Below are 18,122 nucleotides of genomic sequence, written 5' to 3' on the forward strand. Positions count from 1 at the left end.
ACAGAAGCAGGGAGAAGTGAAGAGAGGTGGAAACTGAGGTGCACGTGTGGTTCTGCCACTCTGAGCTGTGTGACTGTGGGGAAAGTCACTGAACATCTCGGAGTCTCGGGTTCTTCATCTCGACAAACACAAGACCTCCCAGACTTTCTGCAAGGATTAAGTAGAAGAACACATGTTGTGGTGCTTCAGCTCCTAGGAGTTTAGCAAACAACACGTTTCTCTGTTCTTAGGCAAAAGAAAGCAAAACTGTGAAAGTCTTACCAGTTAATACAGAGGATTATGGCCTCCTTAGATACTGCAGGGAAACAGGGGTAAGGGAAACTCTACTGTTTACATTTAGCTTAAATGCCTGTGATGATCAGTCCTTCAACCTACGTTATACTACCCCGTTATGTAATAAAACACAAATCTAGGTGCTGTGATGAAAAGACTTCATACATGTTGTTAACAACGACAGTCAGTGGACTTTAAATAAAGGGGATTACCCTCGATAAAGTGGATGGGCCTCACCCAGTCAACTGAAAGCTGTAAGAGAAAACCTGATGTTTCCCAAAGAAGGAATTCTGCCCCAAGACTGTCACACTGAGATCTTCCTCTACAAATTTCATTCAAGACGACACCATCAAATCCTGCCTGAGTTCCCAGCTTGTTCTACAAATTCTGGACTTGCTGGCTCCTATAATTACATAAGCCAGTTCCTTAAAATAAATCTCTTTGTGCATACAAACGCACATATATGCATATATACACACTATCTATATCTTCATTCTGTTGGTTCTGTTTCTCTGGAAAGCCCTGACTGATAAAATGCCCCTGTAATTACTTATCACTCAGCCCTTGCAGTATTACAAATATATTTGTAAAATATTCTATTGAAACATACACTCCATCTCTCAAAATTTATTATGTATTTTTCATGCCATGTAGCCTCCAGGAGACAAAGAGAACAGGAGCTAATTTACACGTTCTCATTAAATACTTGCCAAGAGTGTGTTCCACGGATTATAAGACTGGACTGTGGATATACTGAGATGGCCCCGAGAACGTGATTATCCATTTACATACATCTTCAATGATGGTGTTTGCTAGCAATATCCTAGGTTTGGCTACTGGGGGCAGAAAAATGAATTAAGGCATGTAATTTAGCCTTGAAGAGTTTCTGATTTACATGGAAGACCTATAAAAAAAATTAACTAATAGCCAAGGCACGGAGCAGCACCTGATTAGATGAGCAGCTGCTACGAAGGTGTGAAGCTGGGTAAGGTGACTCAGTGAAAAGACAGGAAGAGCTTCAGCGAAGCAGCAGCACGGGAACTGGGCCTTCAAGTGTGACTAGAATTTCATTTGGTGGCAATGAGGCATAAGCACTGCAGAAAAGGGGAAGGACTCAGCAGAGGTCCAGGGCTGAGAGTGAAGAGGTATGAATGCATGAACAGCTTAGTCATTCATTCGACAAACATGAGGACGAACCTTTGGCCAGCCATTACACTGAGGGATATGAAGATGAAAACAGCCATCTTTGTCTTAGAGGAAGTAGGAGGGGACAGAAGGCTCAGAGTTGGGAGCAGTCGGGGGCAGAGAAGGAACTAGTTTCGTGATTATTTCCATTCACTGGTGAGCCCTTCCGTGCCCTACCTACCTGGAACACTTCCATCTTTCAGCTTCAGAGGTGCCCTCCCCTTTGTAAAGGTCTTCCCTTTGTGCTGGAATTAAGTCTTTTTTTTTTTTTTTACTGTGCTCCTGTAACTCCTTTAGAAATATTTCTCCTGCAAAAATATTTCACCAGGCATTAGGCTGTGCTTCCTGCATTGCACAGGCTACATACCGTTCATCTTTGTAGCACTTAGCAAAAGGCACTCAACAAGGGTGCTGAGAGATGAACTAATAAACGGCTCCTGGGAAAGACTCAATAAACCAGCATATCAGATTGAGATGGAGAAGGGTTAAAATAACACAGCAGCACCAATCCGGTGGATCTCTGACACCCCAATTCAGACAATCTTCCAGTAAGCTGGAGTAACTTCTGAAAGCATAGGGACTTCTTTTTCTAAGGTTTCTAACAATTTCAGTAAAAGAATAATTCAGAGAATCAGAGAATGTCACAGCATGAAAAAGTAAGCAAATAAATAAAAGTAATCAGAAGGAGACAAGTCAAAAGGCAAAGTTAAAAGTGCTGAAATGCTTATTTGTAAGAGAAAAGATGTTCCATTACGTGTTCCCCTGGTGCACAAACACAACGCCCCGGTGCTCTACAAGTCAATGACAAAGGTTGAAGGCGTTTAACTGCTCCAGGCCCCGGCGCTCTTTTCTATAAAAAGGAGCTACGATTAGATGGCTCCAAAGTCCCCCAATTCTAACATTCTGTGACTAAACAAGAAAAAATAAATAGTAAGCAAGCAAACAAAAAACTCACAGCACTGATAGCTTTCTTTGGGCTGTAAAAGAAAATCCCAAGAAGATGCAGCACTTTGGGAAATAATTACCTGAGTAACGCACCTCGTCCAAAGCTATTTCATAGGAGGCCACAAGAGATCCCTCCCTGCTCCTCCTAGATCCCTGGCTCTGTGACCCTGAACTTACTTTGCCGCAGCTCTTCTTGTCTTTTTCTTCTGGGACGGTTCATCTTGGGGCACCAGCTCTTCCTCCAGCTCTTCATCGTCTCTGGCAGCAGGTTCCTCTTCCATCTCCTCCGCCGCCAGCCCTTTGCTCTTTCTTTGCAGATCCTGGGTTGGTGCAACTTGCAGATCTGCTGGGTAATACTCATTGCTGTGGTGGAAAGAGAGTGATATGGGACAGAAAAGGCTAACTGAACTAACTGTTTATGACAGGTGTATGTCCGCTGTTCCCGGAATCACACACTGAAGAGACACCAGAGGCTCCTTAGTCAAGCACCTTGTACGACATTTACGTTCAGCCCCTCCTAAGTACCTTGCTTGAGAAGTCAATCCCTAACTACAGAAGACAGCCCATTCTATTGTTATACAGCTGAAAATAGCTGAAATGTCTACTTTGGACCAGGCTGAAATCAGCCTCCCTGTCTCTGGATCCACGACTTGGGGAGGAGGGCATGGGGGTGGATTACATAAAGTACAGCATTAAGACCACGCTTGATGTGTACAGCATGTGACTTGCCACCAGATGCACTCCACTTTGCCGAAGTCCCTTCAAAACTACAGTGCCACAATGAAATTCAGTCTTCCACGTATGGCTTGGTCAGACACACGGAACTATCAATTCTATTGCTTTCTTGGGGGAAGTCACAACATGACAACTCAAACTGAAGGTCTAGGCAATGACAATCAGTAAAGCTTTATGTTTTGACTTCTCTAAACAGCTTGTACATACAGTTCATATTCACATTTGTTATTACTGAATTCCATCCTTCTAATAGGTAACTAACATTATCTTGAAGGCTATCATTCAATGCATTAGTTTTGTGTCACTTTGGTTCATTCATTCACTATTTCATTGCCTGTTTTGTGCATGACACTGGGCTATAGATGTAAGGAAACTGATCAGATAGACTTTAAAGTCCTCACTCAAAAATATACTGATACAAGAACATGTTTCAGGATAGCATCCTATCAACACATCTGGAAGAAACTCCAGGTTAATATACTACACTGCAACTAGAGGGCTGAAACACTACTGTACTGTTCAGTGCTACAATCTCACCTAGTAGGATCTATAAATAAAAATGGATGAATGAAAAAAAAATGGATGAATGAATGACATGAGCAAAGTTGCTCTGTCCTTTACAAACTGTACCACCACCTACTTAAAAAAATTTCTCAACCCTCAATTAACCACAAGACATATTTTAAAACTTAACCTCCATGCACAACATGTTCACTCATTCATTTATTAGATGAGATAATTCATACAGAGCACATGAGTGTCTAGCATACAGCAAATACTCATTAAATGTTACCTATCATTGGGATATTGTTGCTATTGTTATTCATTCTTTTTTTTAACATTTTTTATTGATTTATAATCATTTTATTGTTATTCATTCTTACTTCTGGTTTGGTTCTTCTCAGAGGAAATTCACAAGGAATTCGCAATTAGTTCTCACATCAAATTACTTGAAACATATTTAGAAGTACAAATTTATAGCAAAAAAAAAAAAGAGCCCAAAATGTATTTCAAAGCCAGAATTAGAGGTGACATTTAGGTTTTCTATTAAAGAATCATCTATAAAAGTATTAGTTACAGGTAATCAATGCCAATTATCTTAAACTTTTTTTTAAAATTGTGTATTTTCAGTCTTTAAGTCTTAAACTCAGACCCTCACTTCCTGTTATAAGCTCCTCACTCCATCCCCACCCCCACAGCACCCTGTACTATTAGAGAAGGGTCTTTACCTGGGGCTAATGAGTAATTTCTTTCTTCCTTTAGGGAAAAACTTGGCAAATTAACACAGTAGTAGAGTCATATCCTACTAACACTTTCAATAGTAGCTTGCACACGTACAGCCTGTTGCAATTCACGAAATAACTGGTAAACGTTATTTTACATGATCTTCAAAACAAGGCAAGGAAGCTAAATATTACTGTTCTTGTTCTATAAATAAATTAAAGCCCAAAGAGTTACATGGCAAAGAAAAAATCATTACTCTTCCACCACCGTATCTATTGACCTGTGTGCATCTTTTCGTTGTAACCTGTCCCAGAATGAATTATTCATGCAAACCTTTTTCTGTATGCTCGGGATCCTATCGCCTCTTATCTACTCAAAGATGAGGCTCTAGCAATGTTACCCCTTCTCTTGCATTACAAATATTCCCCTCCCATCTGGGTCATTCACACCAGCACTACATACACACAGGCCGCATAAATTAAATAGCAACCCCAACAACAGCTCCCTTTCTGTTCCCAGACTTCCTTCCACCTACGTCTACTTCTTTTTTCACAAGAACTAACCATACTTGCTGTTTCCATTTTTCTTTTAAGCCCATTTTAATCAGACTTTCATCCCTACCAGGTTAACCAAAACAACTCTTGTTAAGGTCACTTCCAAAGCCAATGGTCAGTTTTTATTCTTCATCTGACTGACGTCACACACACATTTGATTCCAGATTACTCCCTCCCTGAATCACTTTCTTCAAGGGATACTAAGTGGTCTTGGTTCTTCTATCACTCTTCCCTGGCCTCCTTTGCTGGTACCTTATCTCCCAACCTCTAAAGACTGCTGTCAGTCCTTGAAAATCTTCTCTCTCTCCATTTACTCCGCCAGGTGTAATTTCATTCCCTATTTAAAAAAATTCATATAGTGATAAATCTCAAATTTATTATATTTAAACCAAACCTTTCCCTTGAACTTTAAACTCTACATTCAACTGTCTACATGAACTCTCTACTTAGATGTCTACTCCGGATCACAAACTTAACATGTCTGCAAAAATGAACTCTTGATCTTCCCCACAAACCTGCAACTTCTGCATTTCTCCCAATCTCAGTAAATGGAAACTCTCTTCTTCCAGTTGCCCAGGTCAAAACCTTACAGGCATACTTGATTCTGCCCCTTCATCCTCCCTGCACACCCCCTGCCCCACCCCACATCCGATCTGTCGGCACAGGATAATCTAGTTGCAATTCTTCAAAAATAGATCTTACTGAATTGAAATTCTTCAAAAAATGTCCAGGATTCAACTACCTCTCACCAGCAGCACCACTCTAATCTTTTTTTTTTCCCATGTAATGTAATGAGATTAATTTCTGAAATTCAAAGATCACTCAACATATGAAAAATGATCAGTGTAATATACCATGTTAACAGAACGAAAAAAACACGAGGAATAAAATTGTATGATCATTTCAACTAATGCAGAGAAATCATTTGCCAAAGTCAAAACTGCTTTCTGTTAAATACCAGGAATAAACTAGTAGTAAAAGGAGATGTTCTCATCATGGTAAAGCTCATATATGAAAAGTCCACAGCTAACATTATACTCAATGGTGAAACACTAAAAATTTTCCCCCAACATAAAGAATCAGACAAGGATAATCACTTTCACCACTCCTATTCAATATAGTATTGAAAACTCTGGTCAAAATAATTAAGCATAAAAAGACATAAAGGCATTCAAATTACAAAGGTAGAATTAAAATAATCTGTTTGCAGATAACATGTTCTTAAATGCAGAAAACACTAAATAGTCCACCACAAAGGCATGTTAAAACTAATAAACAATTTCAGCAAGTTTACAGCACTACTCGAATCTTGGTCAAGTCGCATCATTTCTTGCCCAGGTTTTCGCAGTCTCCTCCTGCCTTTCAACTCCCTAGTCCCTCTGCTCTCACCACTGCCATCCTACAGTCCATTTTCAACACAGCAGCCAGAAAAATCCTGAAGAAAACTTAAGTCATGTCACCCTTCAATTTAAACCTTCCAATGGTTTTCTATCTCACAGACAGTAAAAACCAAAGTTCTTTAGTATCACACTTACAAGCCCTACATAAATCTGGTCTCCTGTTAACTTCTTGCCCTCACCTCCAACTCCTTTCTTCCCGGATCACTCTGCTGTAGCCACAGAGATGTCCCTGCTACTCCCTGAACAACCTGGCACGCTGTGGTTTGCAGCCTGCCTAACCCAATCCTACAGTATGAAACCGCATTGGAAAACATAATTTTTACTGATTGACTAGTGCTGTTCTATACACCACATTCCTTATCTTTAGGGCTTTCAAGCAATCTGACTCACTCAGCATATCTAGTCAAAATACAAAACAGTGCTCCAGAAAGTTCTTGTTATTCTTTGAGAGCACTTTCCTCAGCATCATGGGAAACATTCAAGAATGGCTGGGGTTGAGTTACTGGAAAACACTTTTAAGCCCCAGGCAGGCAAGAAAACAACAAATAGGGCAAGAAATAACAAGGCCTCTGTAGACTGATCTAACTCAATATGGTCTTTCTTACTTTGTAGCCTGGAATTTTTTTATTAACATCAGCGTGGGCTGGTTAAATTTTGATTCATGAAAGATTAAGTGGTGAACAAAGCAAGTTAAGTTGTGATCTGATAAAGCCAGCACTTTAGAGATGTGCCAGTGGTTTGAAAAGATGACATATGGGAAGGAAGAATTCAGACAATTTGGGAATTTAATACCTTGCACCTTCTTGCCCTGACACCCTACCAGGGACATATTCCGAGGAGATAACACTTACTTGATAAATCTCAAAAAAAGCGGGGAAAGTTCCCTGGACCGAGGCTCTACCCTTTCTGGGAATTTTGCCAGACCTCGCCAGAGCAAAAATCGAAAATTGGTATGGTCCAGTCTTTCCTGAAGGTCGGTTTTCAACGAGAACTGCTCATGATAAAGGGCTCCAATGTCTCCTTCCTGAGTCTGCTCCCAGCTTCCATCTCCAATGGACGTCTCCTCATCTCTTGTGTCATTCTGCAGCTCTTTCTCTGAGCAAGAAAAGGTTGTTATAACCACTAGAGAAACGTGAACGTCTGTCCTAAGTGTTTCTTCAAGTACGGGCATTCCTTTCCCCAGTAATACAAGGAAACAATAAACCATATCCAAAGGTTATCTCACTTCTGTTCCCCCACTTCACGTGTAATTAAGCAATAAAAATTAAATAAACAACCACTTTTTCCCCCAGCCCACCCCTCCAACCCATATCCCCTTACATACCAGCATGTGTAGCTGCTTTTTCTAGATGTTCATAGTAGACTTTCCAAAATTGCTTATTTTCCATTTCATGTGCATAAGAACTAAGAGTAAAGATCAGAAAACAGAATATGTGGTATAGTCCTTATTTTGAGATATCTCATAGGAAAAAAAAAAAGTGAAAGGATGAACTAAAATATTAATTAAGTTACCCCTGAATGTGAGGTTGTAAACAACCTTTGTACTTTTCTTGATTTTTCAAAATGCCCGTACAACTAACAGTTAGGGTTTTGAAAGGCTACACTTAATGCTTCCAATCTGACAAAAGGCCAGAGTAGACCATCTGAAGACAAGTATCTGCAAAAGGACAGATTTCTACAAACGAGGCACAACGTATGTATCTTTTATGTGACTATAAAGGTCATTGTTACAGCTAAAGGGTTTTGGATAGCAGACAGCAAGAGTTTTAAAAAGTCCTTATTTATAAATTAAAGTTTGGCTCAATTACTCAATATATATAAATAAGGTTATGCAATTATTATACAATACCTGTTACTGCAAAAGAAGTTTCAATAATACAGACATAATGTAAAGTAAGAAAAAGAGAAAGTCCTCCGAAGTTATTTCAATGTACAAAGAAACATACACAAAACAATTAAATTGTTGAAACCTGGCATCAGATACAATAATTAGTATTTATTTTTTTGTCACCTTCTCCCACAAAGGCTTTAAGGCAGCTATAAATACTACACCCATCCACTCATTAAAATCTCCCCATGCATACAACACTGGCCCATCATTCTGTAGTGGTGAGAGCATTAACAGCTTTATCCGTCTCACCCACGCTCACCTTATGAGCTCAATAACAGGATCCCAGAGAGCACTGAAGTTAACATACAGCATGCCTAACAAATAACGAAGTGGCACCTGCAATCACAGAAGACTAGATTAGTAAACGGGCAATGAACGATGGATCAGCACCGAAACGCAGATATCCCGGCTGGGACAACCTGAGGTCGGGAAAAAGCTTGCGCTGTAAGAAAAAAGCTATAGGTACCAAACCGAAATTCAGTTACAGTAATTCTCCTCCTCTCCCCCAAATGTCACCTGCTATTTAACAGAGGTGAACTACTAGAGCAAACACAGTATTCAAATTCACTCATAAAGGATATATTCAAATAAACAGATGTGACCCGTGACTAAATTCCCTCCTAACAAACACCGCCATCACTGACAAGACAAAACGTGAACAGTAATCGGTGAAGCGCCGGTGCCAAAGAGCCCATCAAAGGACTCTGTGAATGGCAGCCAGCCTTTACCAGCAGATGACTGAGTTCTCAAACCTATGTGCTAAAAGAGTTCATTCAGCGGGGAGAGAAACAGTTCAGTGGTAGAGCACATGCTTAGCATGCACAAGGTCCTGGGTTCTATCCCCAGTACCTTCATAAAAATAAATTAAAAAACAAAAAACAAAAAGCCAGTTCAGGGGGTCTGAAGTTTTCTCAGTTGCCTTTGGAATGACAGCCATTGTTACTGCACCAACGTATGCCAGGGAAGCATCATGTAGAGTGGCAGTTCTGTTAGTATCTGGGGGTGGGGTGTTGTATCTACGTTAGCAGCAGACCCCTTTTCCCAAATGAAACATAACACAGGACATTAACATATAAAATGGGTTAAGAATAGAACTGCTCTGATTAAAGGGGAATGTCTCCACTCGGCCTTCTTCCCAAAGGGATCATGACGTATCTTCAAGGGTCATGGACAGAAAATCTCGGTCACGAAAGGTAGAGGGCTGACGTCCCACGGCAGTGAACAGATCTGGAGAAGAGTGTCAGGCTGGCAACCTGACGTGGCTCCTCGTGTTGCCACTTCCTACCTGCCCTCTCATACCACACATACACACTCAGGAGAAGGGAGGAGAGCAAGTCACTTTGGCTGTTGAAAAGGCTGGCAAGCACTGAACAGAACTGGAGATTTACCTAGTTTTACATTGCCAGGTAAATAGACCTTAAAGTATAAATTAAGTTAAAAAAAAAAAAAAGGACATTGTTTTATACCTCCTGTAATGGCCCATCGGGGACTGCAGTCTGCACCACATCATGTCTGAGTTTTCTCAAATAAAGAAGCTTCTCTCTGTAATCGTTCACAGTTGCTGGGACAAGTTCTGCCTGGCGTAATATAGCAAAGACAGACTGACGCTTTGAGAGCTCGTCATCCTGAACAACCAGGGGAAACCAGGAGGCAGGTCAGTATTTTGATTTTCCAAAAAGAACATTAAATGTGGACAAAAGTCTAAATATGAAAAACTGGCATATGTTAATGTTTTAAATTAAATAAACAACACCTTTTTTGATTAAATGATTCAGTTTTTCTTACACCATTTACTTTCCAGGTAAATAATTTAGGTTTTGTGTTTCTCGCATAGAAATAACAAGCAAAAAGCAGGACAGTAATTCTCAAAATGACTCAAACTGATTGGCAACATTTGTTGAAATAAAGAAAATGTATATGTAGTTTCACCATACGATTCTACTTCTAGTAGATGTAATTTCTATTTCTGGAAGCAGTAATTTGCATTACCAAAATGTTTATCTGCACAAAGATATCTGTGTAAGGATGTTCACAGCAGTATTATTGGAAACGCTGAAAAACTTCAAACAACCCACCTAAACACCTATCAAGAGGGAGTTGTTAAAACACGCTATTTTAAACTGTGGCACACTACTCAAACTTCCAAAGAATGAGGTAGGACTGTAGGTACTGATATGGAAAAACGTGCAGGATACCATTTGTTTAAATTATGTGTCTGTGTACAAAAAGTCTGAGACGATCGTCACCAACTAACTGTGGGTTTTCAGTGGTGGCCTTGTTGGGGGGTGGGGGGTGTGGGAATAGAAATTACAAGAAAAACTCTTCAATTTTATAATAGATATTTACATAGTATTTGAATTTCCTGCAAAATTATCATTTTGGAATAAATGTATCAAATTACATTTTTAAAAAGTTATTCAAATCGAACGGTTAAAATACCTCCATTAATTCTGGAAGTCGAACTTCGAAGTGGTTTAGGATCCTTATTGTCAAAAGGCGAATCTAAAGAAATTAAAAGGCATGTTTCAAACCCCAAAGTTTAAACATAAGAAAAAAATGAGTAACAGTCAGCAAGATCTAAGTTTCACAGAATTATGAAAAATATACCACTTGTCATAGAACTATGAAAATGAATAACACATTCTTTTTCTATCCTTTATTTCATATTCAACACCAACCAACACCTGATTGAAATGGTACCTGGAACAATTAATGACCAGACTAGACTGAGAAGATAAGGTTGCTCATAAAACTATGCTGCTTCTTTGAACTGTGACACTATAAATAAAGTGCAAAGATTCTTATTAAGCTTACAAATTCCACTAAAATTGGTCATTTTTATTTCTAAATAACATAGTCAGGTATTTTTATACACCTGGATGAGCAGCAGAATCACCTAGAGGGCTTTGAAAAATCATGCAGACTTTTCACCTCCACCCTAGGCCTCCTGAATCAGAATTTTGGGGTGTGGGGATCCAGAATTTATCTCTTTAGTAAGCTCCCCAATTAATTCTGCTGCAATCAGTCCGTGGGTCAGTGTTTAGGAATCACTGCTTTAAACAGAAATCACCCCACACTGCATTTTCTGATTAAGGAGCTCTGACAACCACTGGCAATACATATGGAAACAAAAGGTGAGAGACAGAGGACATGTCACAAAACCGGAGTACCTTGGATATGCCAGTTGAAATGTTTGCTTGTAACTTGGGAAACAATTCCATTAAAGCTTCCTCCGAAAGTGGCCCTTTGCAGCCACATAAGGACAATCTCTGATAATAGAGATCAGCCAACAGTAACACAGAGGGCTCCAAAGGAAACATTCTGCAACGAGAGATTTACTAGATCCAAACTGCACCCAGCACCCCAGAGAATTCAGGCAATAACAGAAACCACAGAAAATGATCACTGATGAAGGAAATGTAAAAGGGAACAGGTAAAAGTTTGACATGGACATCTAGCATCACTTTAGAGATGAAGAATCTGAGGCCCGGCAACAGTGAGTGACCCGATCAAGGACAGACACAGTCCTCTGGAGGCAGAGGCAGGATTATAATATGGTATCCTGACTAATATCCAACGCTATCTTCTCAATCCACCTACTTGTAAGTGACAAATGACATGTGGGGGAATGTGGGTTTCGCCCGTGCCTGGCACTGTGCTATGAGGGAAGCAGTAGGGAGCAGGGGTCCGGCACGGAAGCCCTGGGTAGGGCAGTCCAGGTTTGAAGCCAGCCCCACAGCAGTAGCATCAGTGTAACCTCGTGCAAGCCACTTAACCTCTGTGTGCCTTCCTCCTTCAACAGATATTTACTGAGTGTCTATCACATCCCAGTGACTTTTCTAGATCCTGGAAAAAGCAGTGCCCTGGATCCCAGATATTCCTGTGGCTTACTCCTTCACTGCTCCTGGGTTTCTGCTCAAATGTCTCCTTCTTGGTGAGGCCTTCCCTAGTTACAACTGCTCTTGTCCCCAACCTCTGGACTCTCCCGATCCCCTGACTCTGCTTTAATAGTTTCCCTACCGTCTAACATGCTATTTATTTTCTTACTTATTTTGCTTAGTGTCTCTTCTTTCTAGTGTGCTAGCTCCATGAAGGCACGGATTTTTGTCTGTTTCGTTCACTATCCTTCCCCGTGCCTAGAAGAGGGCCTGGTACATGAGAAAAATGAATACTTATTGAATGAAGCCAATGAATAAACCTGCTTTTAAAAGCATGGAAATAAAATGGACTACAGAAACAGAAGCAGACTCTGGTTTTCAAAAGGCCGGATCTTTAGAAAAGGTGCGGAGCCAAGCAGTGAATGAATGGCTCCCGGTAAGAGCGCTGTCCTACGACCCAAATCAGGAGCTGGCTAAAATAAACTTGAAAAACCAAAAACTGGACTGTTTTGGTATGCAGTAAAAGGACTACAGGAAAGTGTTCTGAAGTGCTGTGTTAAGCTGAGAAAGATTATGAAAGTAGTAGAAATGGATATGTTGGAACCACCATGTGGTGTCCTGGTTGGGGGTGACCAGCATCATATGCCCCGTTTATTCTGCAGCCCTAATTTACACAACCAGTAAAATACCCCTTTACAAAGATGAATCTGTATTTAAAGACTGTATCCAAAAACGCTTATTTTTAATTGCAGGATTTAAATCACTAATAAATTTCCTATGTGAATACAGCTAAGGTAAGAAATAGATCTAAGATTGCACACAGAAAGAAGCCTTTATATTTTATTCCCTAATATGCTGAATGAAAGATATGATTACTCACGATACTAAATTCTTCACACGTTCCACAGGAACCAAATGAAGAAGTTCAGAAGATTCTTCCAAACTTAGCAGAGTATTTACAGCTTGACAAAGAACAAATAAGCTTCCTAAAGGCAGAAAAACAGGAGAATCCACATTATTTCTTTGACAAAATAACTATCAGACAGCTCATTAATCTACCATTTGCTATTTATACAAGAGTTCTTAAATTAGAGTGAATATGTGCCTTCTAAAGGATTATCCATCAAGTGTCAGAATATAAAAGAAAGGAACTGAAAAGAGGTTCTGAACCTTATATTTTAACTCTCTTAAGAGAAGAATACATTCAGAATCAAAGAACAAAAATGTATGTTCCCATAACTGAGATGAGGAGTAAGTTCAATGGTTCCGACTAGCCTTATCACACACAATTAGAACTTTTGAAGAAAGGAGACCTAGACTTTCCAAAAGCTTATCATCTTTGTATAAAACTCTTGTTCACTTTATGACTCCAACTTATAAGAAGTTATATATCCAATGATACTACCCGTAATCCACTCAATTTATATTAATTAATTAATCATTTAATCTTAGACCAGAGGTTGGCAAACTATGGCCCAACGAGTCAGATCTTGCAGGTAGATTATTTTTATATGGCTGGCAAGCTAAGAATGCTTTTCACAATTTTAAAGGGTTGTTTAAAATAACTAACAAACAAAAAGAAGATGCCACAAAGACTGAATACAGCTCATAAAACCTAAAATATTTACTCTCTGGTCTTTTACATAAAAATTTTGCCAACCCCTGCTCTAGACTTTAGAACAGGGCTGTCCAATAGAACATTCTGCAATGGTAGAAACGTTCTATACTCGGGCCAATATGTAGATACAATCCAAAATGGTAGCCACTAGCCACGTGTGGCTACTGAGCACATGACATGAGGCGAGTCTACTTTATTCTCTAACAGGTCTGCTTAGTATCTAACACAGAGCCTAGCACACTAATATTCAAAGGAAGGAATGACTACTATACACGTGTTAGGAAAAAAGTACTGAGCTAGAATAAAACACAATATTTACTTGTAAACTGCTGTTCTCAGCTAGTGGGGGGGGGGAGATGTACAAGAACACAACAGGAAATAGCGTTTGGGGCAGGGCAGCCTAATTTGGCTGAGTCACAAAGACCTCCCTAGAGGTACTGAACTTGAGCTGAGTTTTGAAAGTTAAGTAAAAGTTCACCAAACAATGAAAGACCTAGAAAGAACTCTAGGCAGAAGGAGCACACATGCAAGGGCAGACAGAGGGCTGTAAAAGAAAGTGTCTTGCTCAGGGTAAGTGAATGCCTGGAGCACGAGGTGTATACAGGACAGTGTGGAAGATGGGGAACAAGACACAAGCTAGGGCTCAAAGCTGAAGGTCTGACTTCTTGGACCACGGCAACCTTCTGCAACTTCACCTTCGGACTCAGCTAATGTTCAAGCCGCCCTGACCCGGTCACCACATTACAAGGTACAAGTGCAACGCCTCCACCTCAGCCTCTTTTTTTCCCTATTTACCATACGAGGAGGTTCTGCCAGAACACAATGTTAGTACTATTCTCTGGTACCCACATGTTTACAGATACTCTGGGTGTGCCAGAAAAGAAAGACAAGAGAACAAATGGTGATTGTAACTGACCTTTTCCAAAGCTCCCTCTGTCAACAGTCCTGAAGAGTGACTCGATGAAGCACGTGACTAGTGGTATCACCTTCTCTTTCTCCAGGGGTCTGGCCAAGAAGTGGGGAGAAAAAGAGAAATGCTCAGACTAGCATTCAATGGCCTTTTCATAAAACAGCAAAAAAAAAAATGGCTAATAAATGTTTTCATCAGCATGCTAAAACACCTTTCAAAATTAAACACAGTTGATTTTCTCACCTAACATGAGGTAACACAACAAGGGCTGCCCAAGAACGTGAAAGATAAGTAGTATCTTTATTTGGAAGTAACTGAATTATAGATAAAAGATGATCCAATACTGAGATCTGTTCCTTGCCTCCCTTGGATCTGGTCTTCTGCCTTACACAGGATCTAAAGGAAGAAAAGATAGACAAATGTTTAAAATAAGAGAGAATGTAATTGCTCTTGCCCTCTGAAATTTGAAATAAAATTGGTTCCTTTCCATGCATGGAGTATTAGCAGGGAAGAGGGAACCGGTGGTAATGGTGGAAAATTACTAAACTCGACTAGTTTACTGATTTTCAGCGACAGGCTTTTTCAACCCCATTAGTTCTACTTTCTTCTATTTTCTATTTCAATTTACTTCATAAGATCAAGCAAGTTTCTTCTGGTTTTAGGTACTTCTGAATTTTGGGCTGATGGACACGTTTTTAAGAACTGGAGAGGTAATTTATTGGAATGAACTGACTTCCTCCACCCCCACCTCTCTTTTTTGACATGAATTTTACTGCTTCACAAATGTAGAATGATGTTGCAAAGAAATCATGGGGAATCTGACAAATGCCACTAACATGATTATGATTTATAAGTAACTTTCTCTGCTGCTTTAATCTGATAAGTGGTTACTCAATGGTATTTTCTGACACGACATTCAGTTTTAGGTGTCTGTCACTTTAGCACACTCATTTGCCTCTTTTTATTTCTGCCAATGTCAACTATACCTCATCTATTTAAAAGACAGAAATCTAACTGAAAGAAAAGTCATAGAAACAATAAGTAAAATGATTTGTTTTTATAATTTATCCTCCATATCAGGTTTGGTTAAACTCATCATGGAATAGAAGTAGAATACTACAGGATATTCCTGTATCCTTTTTATCATTAAAATTAATCAGAAAGTTGAATTCTTTTTTGTTTTACACTTATCAGGATAACAAATGTTCAGAAATTCCAATCAGTAACTAAGTTAATTTCACTGACGATTTCTAAAAGTCACCATGCCTTGATATACAGTCTTCCTAGGAGTAACCATGACTCAGTAATCTGCAAAAATCTTACAACTAAAGTATTGAGATGCTTTAAAAAGGTATAGAGTCATTAGTTGCCATGTCATTTCCCTGCTTCATCACACCTGCCAATGAGCTCCTCCAATAAAATCCACATTCTAGATGGCCTCACCCTGGATGGTGACCCTCATCCTCACCTGCTTCTCCCACTTCCTCTCACTCCACTCTCCTCCCTGCCCAGTGCTCTTTGCCCGAACAGGCTTTCCTTCTATTCTGCAAACTATCCTCGAGTCTTTGCAATAACGCTCCCCTCTGCCTGCAAAGCCTTCCCCCAGCCTTTCCTTGCAAGGTTGGATCCTTCGATCATAATAACTGAACAAAGGTTCCCCGTCTGGAGGGGAGTAGTGCTGCCTCTCCGTCCATTCCCTCAACACCCCGTTTTGTTTCTCTTTTTATCACTACCTAAAATTATCTTGTTTATTTATTCATCTGCCTCACATGCCTTCCCATGTCATCGCCCCAAAAGAAGGAACTTTTTTCTTTTCCATTGTTATATCCCAGCACCTAGAACAGGCCTGACAAAACAAGTATCTGTTAAATGACAGAATAAATTTATCTTCTGAAGAGTCTCTTCACATCTATTATTCCTTTATATCCTCACAACAAATCTGTGAGATGAGTGGATGGAGTGTGACCAAGAATATTCAGACAAAGGTGACCACTCACGTACTACCCTATCTCTGTGGGGGTGACAGAAAGATGTCTTTTCTCAGGGAAAGAAACACAGAACCTGTGGCACTTGCCTTAACTTAATGTGTCTATATTTACTTATTTATTCTTATCATGTCACATTCCGAGGAGGATTTGAGGTGGTTGAGATGGCTGTGTGAGAAGTGACCAGCAGCCTCAGGCAGGTCCTGGGCTTTACCTAACTCCCATTGCCCAGAACCCAGAGTTCTGGCCACTTGCAAGGAATCTGCCTGTTGGAGATCGGCTTGGCGCTACAAAGTCAAAAGAGAAGTTCCATGGGAATAATTCTACAGGTGTTACTCATTACCCACGCCTCAGAAATCAGAGCTTAGCAGAGTGAAAAACCAACAAGACTCTTTTAGTGTGTCCTGACAGAGAAGCTCCTTTCGAGGTCAGCAGAAGGGTGGCCTGTGAAGATGAGTTCCTCCAGGACCTCATGGTGATAGCACTCAAAAACCAACTCTGCTATGTGACTATGGAGACAAAGACACCTACCCGGGGGATGCTGTGATGCCTCAAGCTGAGTACTCAGCACAAACTCAAGGTATGCAGCAGCAGGTCTGACTCATCCGATGGAAATCAGAAAACGATTTATTCCTATGTACGTATACCTATCTGTAAACATGTATGAATGATAAGGAAACTAGTCTCCTGATTTGTAATTTCTAGAAGCACGCTCATTCAACTATTTGAAAAATGGTAAGCAAAATCGTCTCAAATATTTATATAAACTGTGTTTTCAACTTTTAAAAAGTATGTATGGTTTTTAATGAGATTAAGAAAGTAATCCATGGCCCTTCTAACAACTCAAACAATGCAAAGGTATATACTCTAAAAGCTAATAGTCACTTCTTCCTTCCCCTCACCTTCCTCCTGACATAAACAAAGTTGGCAGTTTTGTGTATCCTTAGGCAGATGTCAATTCCCTCCAAATCGACCCACAGATTTAACACAATTCCAAACAAAATCCCAGCAAGGTGTTTTTGGTAGACATAGACAAGTTTCTTCTAAAACTTATGGAGAAAGTCAAAGAGCCAGGAATAGATAAAACAATTTGGAAAAAGAATACAGTGGAAGGATTTTTTTCAAGATTTCAAGACTTATTTTATGCTCTAGTAATAAGATAGTGTGGTGTTATAGAAGGGTGGACACACAATCAATGGAACAGAAGAGTCTAGAAGTAGACCCACACAGCTATGCCCAACTGATTTCTGACAAAGCTGCAAAAGCAGTCCGGTGAGGAAGAACAGCCTTTTAAAAAAATGTTGCCAGAGCAGCAGACATTCATAGGCAGGCTTACACGTCACACTTTACATAAAAATTAACTCAAAATGGATCACATAAATGTTAAACATAAAATTACGAAACATAAATTTGGAGAAAATATTTGAAACCTATAGCTAGGCAAAAAGTTCTTAGACTTCACATCAAAAGTATTATCCATAAAAGGAAAAGGTGATAAACTGGACCTCAACAAAATTTAAAAC

The 18,122-nt window shown here is 39.8% G+C and overlaps 1 protein-coding gene across 1 annotated transcript in view; it reads right to left on the minus strand.

Annotated features, from left to right (window-relative positions):
- The window catches only part of UTP20 (UTP20 small subunit processome component), an 85,506-nt gene that overhangs the window by 51,810 nt on the left and 15,574 nt on the right, over positions 1-18,122 (minus strand). Inside the window, exons 13-22 of the mRNA XM_031683204.2 lie at positions 14,858-15,010; positions 14,621-14,709; positions 12,967-13,072; positions 11,379-11,529; positions 10,648-10,710; positions 9,675-9,833; positions 8,468-8,544; positions 7,642-7,721; positions 7,169-7,412; positions 2,581-2,766 (exon numbers count right to left, since the gene is read on the minus strand). Of these exons, the coding sequence (XP_031539064.2) occupies positions 2,581-2,766; positions 7,169-7,412; positions 7,642-7,721; positions 8,468-8,544; positions 9,675-9,833; positions 10,648-10,710; positions 11,379-11,529; positions 12,967-13,072; positions 14,621-14,709; positions 14,858-15,010 (1,308 nt within the window). The remainder of the gene's footprint in view (positions 1-2,580; positions 2,767-7,168; positions 7,413-7,641; positions 7,722-8,467; positions 8,545-9,674; positions 9,834-10,647; positions 10,711-11,378; positions 11,530-12,966; positions 13,073-14,620; positions 14,710-14,857; positions 15,011-18,122) is intronic.

The sequence above is a fragment of the Vicugna pacos genome, chromosome 12 (assembly GCF_048564905.1).
Source record: "Vicugna pacos chromosome 12, VicPac4, whole genome shotgun sequence".
Taxonomy (NCBI): domain Eukaryota; kingdom Metazoa; phylum Chordata; class Mammalia; order Artiodactyla; family Camelidae; genus Vicugna; species Vicugna pacos.